This window comes from Passer domesticus, chromosome 5, assembly GCF_036417665.1.
Source record: "Passer domesticus isolate bPasDom1 chromosome 5, bPasDom1.hap1, whole genome shotgun sequence".
Lineage (NCBI taxonomy): Eukaryota > Metazoa > Chordata > Aves > Passeriformes > Passeridae > Passer > Passer domesticus.
Genome location: NC_087478.1, coordinates 49,028,247 through 49,038,631, shown reverse-complemented (window position 1 = coordinate 49,038,631; position 10,385 = coordinate 49,028,247). Strand labels below are relative to the sequence as shown.

Below are 10,385 nucleotides of genomic sequence, written 5' to 3'. Positions count from 1 at the left end.
GTAAAGCATCTGCCGCCTTTGCCCGCACCGCCTCGGCCTCCCATCCCTGCACTGGATTGATAATCGCTGCCTGGCTTTTGGGACTGCAGCTCCTCGGGCAGCCCGTGGTGCTGTGCCAACCCCGGGGCCAGCTCCTACAGCTCCTCGTCTCCCCTCGGAGCCTGGCCGGGGCGAGCCACGCGCGGCGGTTACGAACTTGGAAGGGAATAAAAACAGATGGTGCCTTATCTGCGGGCCTGGGCTGCCTACGTGCAGGCAGCCAGCGCCGGCCCTCATCCCCAGATAGGAAAAATGAGAGGTCCCTCGGCCGGTCAAAGTGCTGCACAGAGGCCACCAGAGCTCCGTGGGCTCCACATGGGATGGAAAGCCATTTATTTATTGGGTCTTCAATAAAAGCAAACCCCAAGGGAGGCAGGAGGGTGGGCATTCCTCTCCACAATTAGGGGCGGTTTGCTCCTAATTAAATCAAAAGGTTTGCAGGTGCTGAGAACTTTTCCCACTCCACAAATGGAATAGAGCATGTGAAGAAACTCCATCAGGGAGGAAGGCTCAAGGAGAAGCACTTGGTCCTTCCATCTGTGGGAAAGCATCAGGGGTCTGAGTGTCTTCTGCCAGGCCAGGTCTTCACATCAAAGATTCCTGTTTCTATTTAAATGTAGTGATGGGACAAGGGGGAATGGCTCTGAACTGAAAGAGGGCAAGTTTAGATTAGATATTAGGAAGAAATTGTTTACTGTGAGTGTGATGAGGCACTGGAACAGGTTGCCCAGAGGAGCTGTGGATGCCTGAAAGTGTTTAAGGCCAGGCTTCATGGGGCTCTGAGCAAGTTGGTCTCGTAGAAGGTGTCCTTGCCCATGGTAGGGAAATTGGAACTGGATGATCTTTAAGGTCTCTTCCAACCCAAACAACCCTATGATTCTATTATTCTGTTTCTATTATCTCAACTTCTATTACTTCTATTATTTCAATTTCTGTATTTATAGTTGTATTTTTGTATCTATATTGATGTTTTATTGATGCATACGTCTGTGTGTCCCTAGCTGGTGGTTTTCATGGCCCTGGACACCCAGGGCACTCAGAGCCTATTGAGAGGTGCTCAGTCTGTATTTTGATGCCAAATTGAACTGGGAGGTTTGGTTCACCTCTGAGCCCCACATGGCATGTTGGTGGGCACAGGTGGCTGCACCCGCATGTTTTTAAAAAATAAGGGGAAAACATCATCTGAATCCTCCAGGCAAGATGATGATAGTGGCTATATTTAATCTCCCAGGAACAGCCGACCACTCGCCCAGCGGGGAAAGGATGGCTGATTGCCACCATGTCCCTACTCTGTCCCTGCACTCAGGGTTGTGTGTGCCTCCCAAAACAAGGGCACAGCCTGTTATTTGTGACCCCTCACCATCCACCTGCAGGGGCTGAGATGGCGTTCCTAAAGCACCTGGTGGACAACAAAGGGGCAGAAGGGGAGTAGGGGCACTTGGCCATGGGGTATTGCTGCTGAGCTGACTTGTGCCCAGTGCTCCCTGTTTTCTCCTTAGTGCCATGCCCAGTGTCTTCTCTAGTGTCCCTTCTTGCCCCCTTAATATGTTCCACTGTGTCTTGCCTTGTCCCCTGATATTTTTCCAGCACATCTCCTTGTATTGCCCCCAGATATCCCTCCCTAACTCTGTGTCTGCTCTAAGTGTCCCTCTGCATCTCTTGATGTTGCTCTGAACATCCCTGACATGCCTGTCCCTGTCTTACCAGTGTCCCCAATGTCCCCCCAGTGTCCTTCTTTGTCCCTGCACAATTTCCTTCCAAATGCACCTTGTACCTAAGTTGCCCCACTAAATGTCCCTCACTGTCCCCCGCTGATCCCACCGGCGTCCCTCCTTGTCCCCACCGGGTATTCCCCCAGATAACTCTTATTTACCCCACGGTGCCCCCCGCACTGTCCCTCCCTGTCGCTCGCGGTGGCTCGGGTCAGGGTGTGGCAGGGGACACGCGGGGACACGGGCGGCGGGTGGCGCGCGCGGGGCAGTCCTCCCCGCGGTCCGCTCCGCGGCTTTAAAGGGAGCCGGCGGCGGGCGCGGCCGCAGAGGCACCAGCGGGGGCACCGGCGGCAGAGCGGCACCGGCTCTGCTGCGGCTTCACCCACCCACCGCTCCCTTGCCAGCCTCTCCCCGCCCAGGGGCGGGGGTCCCAGGCCGGGCGGGCCACGCTCCCAGCCGTGAGGGCATAGCCGGGCATCGCGGGACGAAGCACTCGCCATGAGCGACAGCCCGATCCCACTGCCACCGGCTTCGGCCACCAAGCCCAAGCGGGCCCGCTCAGCGCGGCGGCCGGCAGCCCACCCTGCGTACTCGGACATGATCACGGCAGCCATCCGGGCCGACAGGAGCCGCGGCGGCGCGTCCCGGCAGTCCATCCAGAAGTACGTGAAGAGCAACTACAAGGTGGGCCAGAATGCCGACGTCCAGATCAGGCTGGCCATCCGGCGCCTGCTGGCCGCTGGAGTCCTCAAGCAGACCAAAGGAGTCGGTGCCTCCGGCTCCTTCCGCCTAGCCAAGGCCAGCAAGGCGAAGAGGTCTCCTTCCAGGAAGAGGAAGAAGACGGCCAGGAGATCCACTTCGCCCCGGAAGACGGCTAAGTCCAGGAAAGCCAGGTCCCCGGCCAAGAAGCCCAAATCTGCCGCCAGGAAGGCCAGGAAGAAGTCAAGGAGCCCGAAGAAAGCCAAGAAGCCAAAGACTGTTAAGGCCAAGTCCCTGAAGGCATCCAAACCCAAGAAGGCAAGGAGGTCGAAATCCAGAGCCAAGTCCGGTGCCCGGAAGTCGCCCAAGAAGAAGTGAGAAGTCTAGAGGCGTTTCGGTACTCTACCCATTGATTCTGTAAATAGCTGTTGCCTTTGTTTTTACTCCTTTCTACTGCATTTTATAAAGAATTGCTCTATTCGTGAATTGAAATAGCTGAAACAAGGCAGTTGATGAATGAAAAAAAAACAACAATTTAAAAGTGTTACTGGTCTGGGTTTTTATTCTGAAGTCTCAGAAATTTCTTGTGTGTGTGTGTCTGTTGGTTTTGTTAACGCTGGACTGCTGGTTGTGTTTTGGGAGTGATGGTGACTCTGTGTGTCTGTTGGGGTTGTGCAGGATTTCAATTCCTGGTCCTTCCCCAGCTCCTGGGGGGTTATGTGTTTGTTGGGGCCAGGCAAACACATTGGTGGGGAAGCCAGAACAAATGGCTGTGAAAGCCCTGTCCTTCCCTGGAGGAGGAAAAGGGGTCCCTGTCCCTCATCCAGTGCTGCAGATCCCCACCACGGGGATGAGGTGAGGAATGTTGGGCTGCTGGGTGTGAGGTCGAGCTGGCGCTGGAGATAAGCGGGGCTGCTCGCCTGCTGTGGAGCTGCCTCAGCACAGCTGGGTGTGGCAGGGACTTTTGGGGCAGGGATGGGACAGAGGAGGTGAGCGGGGCCAGAGTGTCCACATTGGCTTTCAAGGAGTTGAAGGTGTCCATGATGTGGGGAGTGGGATCACCGTGGGGAGAAAGGACAAACAGCCATAAGCAGCTTTGCTCCCCAGGCAGGAGCACCCTGAGGCAGTGGACAGCTCTGCAGGTGGGATGTGGTGGGCAGCCAGGGCAGGGTGAGGCAGACCTGCTGGGCTCAGGGCTCTGGCTCTGTGCCCATTGGGGGCTGGCACGACTCCAGGGCCTGCCTGTCCCCTGCCAGAGCCCCTCCCTGGGCTGGGCTGGGTGATCCTGACAGCCAGGGCTGGCAGGGAGCCTGTGGGCTGGCCTCACTGCTCAGCGAGGTCTGAACCTCAGGCAGGGGCTGCGTAATCCCTCTTGGCTAGAGACAGATAAACTTCTTGATCATCAGGATCCCCAGCCACCCGGGCCAGGAGCTCCGAAATCCCAGGGGCTCTGGGTGTCCAGGGCCCTTGGACTTGCTGTGCCTAACTCTCATTGCCCCAGGGTCTTCACCCTCTCCTGATGGCTCCCAAATCCTTCAGCCTGTTCTTCCTAAATCACTTGGGCAAATGGTCCCTGAGTCCTTTAGCCATTAAGGACTCAAAATTCAGTACTTCAGCATACTGAAATCCTTGGTCTGGATGCACCTAATCCCTGTGGGCTCTTGTTCCTAAAACCCATGGATCAAAGGCTACCAGAATACCTAGACTGAAGACCCTGAACACCTTTCAAGAGCCTGGTACCCTAGTCCCCTGGAATGAGTGCTCTAAACCACTCTGGCCACAGAATTCCCCAGACAGTTGTAGTAGAGGAAGGAGATACCTAATCCAGGAGAAACAGGCTGCCCAGAGAAGTTGTGGATGCCCTATCCCTAAAAATACTCTGGCTGAGTTTTAATGGGGCTCTGACCAACTTGGTCTAGTGGAACGTGTCCCAGCCCACGGCACAAGCTGGGAACTAGATGATTTTTAAGGTGCCTTCAAACCCAAACCATTCTATCATTCTATGACCCTTTGTGTCTAAAGCCATTGAGCCTACAGTTTACCATCACATTTGGCCAGGGGTGCTCAAATCCCTTGGGTCTGGGTATTCTAATTTTCACCCGGTAAATCCTAAACCTCTCTGTCCAATGGATTGTTGGTCACCTCAGCTGGATACACCCACATACTACAGACCTGTGGCTCATTATCCCCAGTGGTGGGCACCCATAAACCACCTAGCTGCAAGGATCCAAGTCGGCCGTGCTGAGCACCCCAAATCCCCAGGCAGAGGGGATTTGGGGTCCCCTGGGCTTGATCCTTATGCTCCGTGATGCCCTGTTGCTATGAAATCCCTCAGACCCCAGTATGTGACCCCACTGCAGTTCCTAAATCTCATGGATGGCGTTTCCTCAGACTCCGGGCATCACATATCTGGCTCTGGGGTGCCTAAACCGCTTGGACAGTCTCTTCCAAAGACGCCGAACGCCTCCTAGAGCGGGCGCCCAAGCGCTTCCAGCCGCGGCAGCTGCGGCGGCGCTCGCCCCGCCCTTCGGGGGGCGGTGCCGCGGCGGCCAATGGGCATTGGTCAGTAATTAACCCGTGGTTAATTAGCGGCGATGGGGCGGCGGGCCCGCCCCCGGGCGTGCGGGGCGGAGCGCAGCGCAGCGCAGCGCAGCGCGGGGATGTGGCGGGCGGCGGCGGTGCGGGCGCTGCGCGGGGCCGGGGCTGGGGCTCCCCGGGCCGCGTCGGGCGCGGCGGCGGCGCAGCTCCGGCGGCGGCTGGAGAGCGAGCTGGAGGAGATCCGCGGGGCCGGCACCTGGAAGAGCGAGCGCGTCATCGCCTCCCGGCAGGGTCCCCATCTCCACTTGGCGGGCGGCGGCGCCGGTGCGTGCGGCGGAGAGGAGAGCTCCCGTCCCTTCCCTCGGCGCCATGCCCCCGCTTCTCTCTCTCTGTTCCCGCAGGGATCATAAACTTCTGCGCCAATAACTACCTGGGGCTCTCCAGCCACCCCGAGGTGATCCGTGCCGCTGTGGAGGCCCTGGAGAAGTTCGGCGCCGGGCTGAGCTCCGTGCGCTTCATCTGCGGTACCCAGGTACTGGGCAGCATCCCTTCCCCGGGGCTTTTTCAGGGTGTCCACGTAGGCTCCCCTCTCGGCACTCCCGCTCGGCATGCGTGCACAGCGCTAACTTAGCCCGGTGAAAAAAGGAGCCTGCCAAATCCCCACTAGCCAAGCATCTGGAAATAGGCCAATTTAAACCATTACAACACCTGAGAGCAAAGAAACTGAACACCCCTCTGAATTCAGAAAATAAATGTCTTTTTCTCTCCCTTTCTGATCAAAATTACAGTGAACCTGACTTGAAGTGGCTCCATCAGCCCAGCCCAGTTTATCCCTGCTGGAGCCTTTTTTGAGTCCTGTCTGGTTAAGTGCAGAGAACAAGCAGAGCTTCTCCCTTGTGCAGGGGGAGCTTGGAGTCTCCCTGCCGAGCTTTGGCATCCAAACCCATAATCATACTTTAGGGCTGCATTTGCTGAACACAAGCAACTTCTCCCACGCACACACACCTTTTCTGGATAAAACCTGGCTGTCTCCTTCCCTTTCAAGTCAGCATTTAACAGCACTGGGCAAGCAAGAACTTGTGCTGCCCCACTGTTGACTCCTGCTCCTCTCTTCTCTTTAGAGCATACACAAGGACCTGGAGGAGAAGATCGCACGCTTCCACCAGCGGGAAGATGCCATTCTGTACGCCAGCTGCTTTGATGCCAACGCTGGTATCTTTGAGGTTCATGAGGCTTCCCTTGTGTTGTGCATAGCGGAGGGAGGTGACAGCAATGTGGCTGCCATGCCTTCCAGAGGCTGCTGTGAGCTCTGTGTACCAGAAAAGATGGCAGTGGCTGGTGGTGAAGAGCCCAGACTTGGGGCCCTTGCACCAGGGAAGCCATGCAGAGGCATATAGCCACCCTCATCTCTGCTGTCTGCAGCCAGCTCCAGCTCTTGGGGAGGGCTTCCATTTCTGCACCCTTAAAGTGTAGGTGAGGGACAGGGGTGATCTCGCATGTTAGGAAAGGATGAGGGAGATTCTGAGCTCAGAAGCCAAAAGCAAGAGCCTGGCATAAAGAAATCAGCGGATAAGGTGACTAGGAAGGAAATATAAAGTTTAGCAGTGTCAGGAGAGACATGGTAGCTGGAATCAATCACAGCCTTGTTTTCTGTACTGAGGGAGGAATCAATCACAGCCGTGTTTTCTGTCCTGAGGGAGGCTGGGAGATCTCGGTGAGGTGGCATCCAGAGCAAAGGATGTTCCTTTCTGTTTGGCACGGCCAGGCCCTGCTGACCCCAGAGGATGCAGTGCTGTCAGATGAGCTGAACCACGCTTCCATCATCGATGGGATCCGCCTGTGCAAGGCCAACAAGTACCGCTACAAGCACATGGACATGCAGGACCTGGAGGCCAAGCTGAAGGAAGCGCAGGTATGGAGCTCTGCTCCCACCTCAAGGCCAGGGAGCTTGCTTAGCCGGGCTGCCTGTAGCCAGTCCTGGAGGGTGAGCTCTGCCCTTTCCCATGCAACAGGCATTGTTTTTGCCAATTGGCATGGATAGGCAAGGTGGAAAGCAGCTGGTTGTGATGCCAATCCCTTCCGTCTCAGTTAGGTACATCCTCTCCATACCAGGGTTTGAGTGTGTCCCTTTGCCAGCCCCTCTCCTGAGGGTGACATCTTCACTCCTGCCTTTTTCCCTCCAACAGAAGCATCGACTGCGGCTGGTAGCCACTGACGGTGCCTTCTCCATGGACGGTGACATTGCGCCCCTGAGGGAAATCTGCCAGCTGGCCCAGAAGTACGATGCCCTGGTCTTCATTGATGAATGCCACGCCACAGGATTCCTGGGGCCCAACGGGCGGTAAGTGGCAGCCTCAGCCCTGTTTCTTCCTCCTACCCTAATTCTGAAGCAAGGACAAAGGTGCTGATGGCCGACATGTTTTTGTGTGGGCACTCCTTGAAGGCTTTGCACCTCACCTTTGGATTGAAAGGAGATACTTCAGCAGTGATCCATCCCCAAGTGACAGCTGCTTCTCAGTGTGTAGCAAATGGTGTGACCATCTCATCTGGGCACCACCTCTCCTGGCAGGTGCTTTGTTTGGACTATTAAACTTCTGTGTGGGAAGTTTGAGCATTTTCCCATCTCTAAGGGATAAAGAATACATGCTCTTACTTGGTGAGGTCCCAGCTTAGGATTTCTGCAGGAGAGGAAGGTCAACACTTGGGTTGAACTATCTCAAGGGGCTATTCCTCCTTGCCTAGAAAGAGGGATGCCAGAGACCTGGCTGACAGTGCTTTGTTTTCCTTGAGGTATCTGGCAGCTTTCCTGGTGCATGCTGGCAGAGCTGATAATGTGATGTTCCTTTTCCTACAGGGGTACTGATGAGCTCCTGGGAGTGATGGACAAAGTCACCATCATCAATTCTACCCTAGGAAAAGCTCTTGGAGGAGCTGCAGGTGAAGGCATTTTCCTGTCCAGCATCCTGCATGCCCTAAAGAGCTCTACAGCATCAGTCTTACGTTTCCTTCCTCTGCTTAATGACAGAGTAACAAATGCATGTTATCCCTTCCCACTGGTGGCATAAGGCTTGGTTTGTGATGTTGCTGCAGGATTAAGGGAGATCCTGCCGTGTGCCCCTTACACTGCCATCTTTTGCATGCATTTGCCTTTGGGGTCAAGTGGAAGCTCTTGGTCAAAAGCATCAGCTATGATTTTTAGACCTGGTTTGTACCTAAGTTCCTGCTACAGGTGCCAGGTTGGCTTTATCAAGAATTCTCACTCTAAACAGGTCACCCTGGGGTGCCTTGTCCAATTCTCTCTCCTCTGTCTGCAGGCGGGTACACCACAGGTCCCAAACCCCTCATCGATTTGCTCCGCCAGCGTTCCCGCCCGTACCTCTTCTCCAACAGCCTGCCCCCTGCCGTGGTGGGCTGTGCATCCAAGGCCCTGGACCTGCTCATGGAGAGCAATGCCATTGCACAGTCCATGGCTGCCAAAACCCAACGGTGAGGGGCCATATTGGGGTGGGAGCAGGGGCAGCTTTGTTAGGAGTGAGTTGTCTGTGATTTATTCACCCCTCCTTTCCTAGTGATAACTATGAGGACAGTTGGCAAATCAGGGCTCAGGGAAAGCTGGAGGATGTGCCTGTGTCAGGCAGATGTGTCACATCTGGATCTCTGTGAGTTGGGGCACATTGTCCAGTCGAGGATCTGCAGTCCCATTATGCTGAGCAGGACACAGTAGGAGGTCACTCCAAGAGGAGAGATCTTTTCCCTGCACAGAGTATGAACAGTGGAGCAAACCGTACCCAGTTCTCAGTGGGCAGGGCTCCCAGGGGAAAGAAAGGCAGTGGTCTCCAAGGACAGGGTTGTTGAGGCTTTTACTCATCCTGCTGTTCCCTTCACCAGGTTCAGAAGTAAGATGACGGCGGCTGGCTTCACCATCTCAGGGAAAGACCACCCCATCTGTCCAGTCATGCTGGGGGACGCTCGGCTGGCATCAGTGATGGCAGAGGACATGCTCAACAGAGGTGATCCAGGGAGGGAGCTCAGTATGCAGACACATTCCCTGAGGGAAGGGACAGTTGGTGGTGGTGCCACCACAAGCCCTCCTTCAGAGGATGTTCCTGCATGAAATCCAGTACTCCTCCACCCTCCAGCTGCAAATGTCCTCATGGTCTCCAAATGTTGCTGGCTGCACCTTCTTTCTCTGTTAGGGAGGGGATTTACATTAATGCTCTTGTCCTGCTGTGCTGGACTCCATCCCCATTGTTGGCCCTTAACCTCATTTCCATGCTTGGGAGCAGATGGCACTTGAAAACCGGGAAGGCTGGAAGTGGTTATTGGGAGGGGAGCCTTCCTGTCACCCAGTACAGCTCAGCCTGCCTCCATCCCAGCCAGCTGTGACTCTGCCTTTCCTCCCCAGGCATTTACGTCATTGGCTTCAGCTACCCCGTGGTCCCCAAGGGGAAGGCGCGCATCCGGGTGCAGATCTCGGCCGTGCACAGCGACGAGGACATCGACCGCTGCGTGGAGGCCTTCACCCAGGTGGGACGGAAGCACGGAGCGCTGCCTTGAGGGGCCAGAAAACGCCTCTTCAGCACCGTCCCTGCCCACAACCAAGTGCCTCTGATGGGGAGAAAGGCCTGAGCAGCACGCTGCCAAAAGCAGGGCCGTTCCTCAGGGCGTCACAGCCTGCGTCACATGAGTCAGCCAGCTGGCTGTTGCAGCGTGCTGGCAGTAGCACTGGCAACCAGCACTTAAAAGTGTCATTAAAGGTGTCCTGCGGTGCAGCGGATATTTGTCTGCCTCCTATTTCCTCATCCAGGAGCTGCACCCCATCCCCATCATCTCATGCTGTGAGCAGACACTCTGCTGTGCCTTCCCTGAAGCCTCAGTCCAGATGCTGAAGCGCTGCAGTTCCTGTTGTCTCCTGCTGATGGAAATAACAGCGTTGCTGATGTTGCCTGCTTCTATGCTGTCCTGTGGCTCCAGCAGCATCAGCCTGGCAGATCTGACTGTTGCAATTCCCCACTGAGGCAGGGGTGTTTCCCAAGCCCTTTGCAACCTGTGCCACTGGCAGCTGGTTAGCGGAAGAGGACATGGGCCCACCAAAGCTCTGGTGCTCCTTTGTCTCTTTCTCACTCTCAGGGGTTAGATGTGAGGTTTGCTTGGTCCCCAGCTACAAGGCTTTGCCAGTTGCTTCAGTGGTCCCAAACCTGCCCTGGGAAAGACCTCTTGGCCCAGAGAGGCCATCAGGCAGTGAGCAAGCTGAGGTGGCAGAGGCCAGCAGCATGGTGAGAGAATCTGCATCTGACTGAGGCCAAGGCCAGGGACAGAGCAGGTGACAGAAACCTTTAATTTTCTTCCATATGGCAGGAATCTGGATTTGCTCCTCCAAGCTGTGCTGTAGTATTT

The 10,385-nt window shown here is 55.7% G+C and overlaps 2 protein-coding genes across 2 annotated transcripts; both read left to right on the top strand.

Moving 5' to 3' along the window:
* Positions 1-2,063: 2,063 nt before the first annotated feature.
* Positions 2,064-2,994, top strand: LOC135300629 (histone H5). The gene has a single exon (XM_064420285.1). It carries the CDS (start codon positions 2,250-2,252, stop codon positions 2,826-2,828), a length of 579 nt encoding a protein of 192 aa, XP_064276355.1. The 5' UTR covers positions 2,064-2,249; the 3' UTR covers positions 2,829-2,994.
* Positions 2,995-5,029: 2,035 nt separating this feature from the next.
* On the top strand, positions 5,030-9,765 carry GCAT (glycine C-acetyltransferase). The gene is made up of 9 exons (XM_064420278.1): positions 5,030-5,312; positions 5,390-5,520; positions 6,110-6,211; positions 6,754-6,900; positions 7,175-7,329; positions 7,843-7,925; positions 8,303-8,474; positions 8,877-8,998; positions 9,394-9,765. Exons 1-9 carry the CDS (start codon positions 5,045-5,047, stop codon positions 9,543-9,545), a joined length of 1,332 nt encoding a protein of 443 aa, XP_064276348.1. The 5' UTR covers positions 5,030-5,044; the 3' UTR covers positions 9,546-9,765.
* The last annotated feature ends 620 nt before the right edge of the window (positions 9,766-10,385 follow it).

Excerpts from the sequence above, each read along its gene's own strand:
- LOC135300629 (XM_064420285.1), top strand. The coding sequence starts at position 2,250 with ATGAGCGACAGCCCGATCCCACTGCCACCGGCTTCGGCCACCAAGCCC.
- GCAT (XM_064420278.1), top strand. The coding sequence starts at position 5,045 with ATGGGGCGGCGGGCCCGCCCCCGGGCGTGCGGGGCGGAGCGCAGCGCA. Across the intron at positions 5,313-5,389 it reads CTTGGCGGGCGGCGGCGCCG|GGATCATAAACTTCTGCGCC; the intron begins GTGCGTGCGGCG and ends CTGTTCCCGCAG. Across the intron at positions 7,330-7,842 it reads TTCCTGGGGCCCAACGGGCG|GGGTACTGATGAGCTCCTGG; the intron begins GTAAGTGGCAGC and ends CTTTTCCTACAG.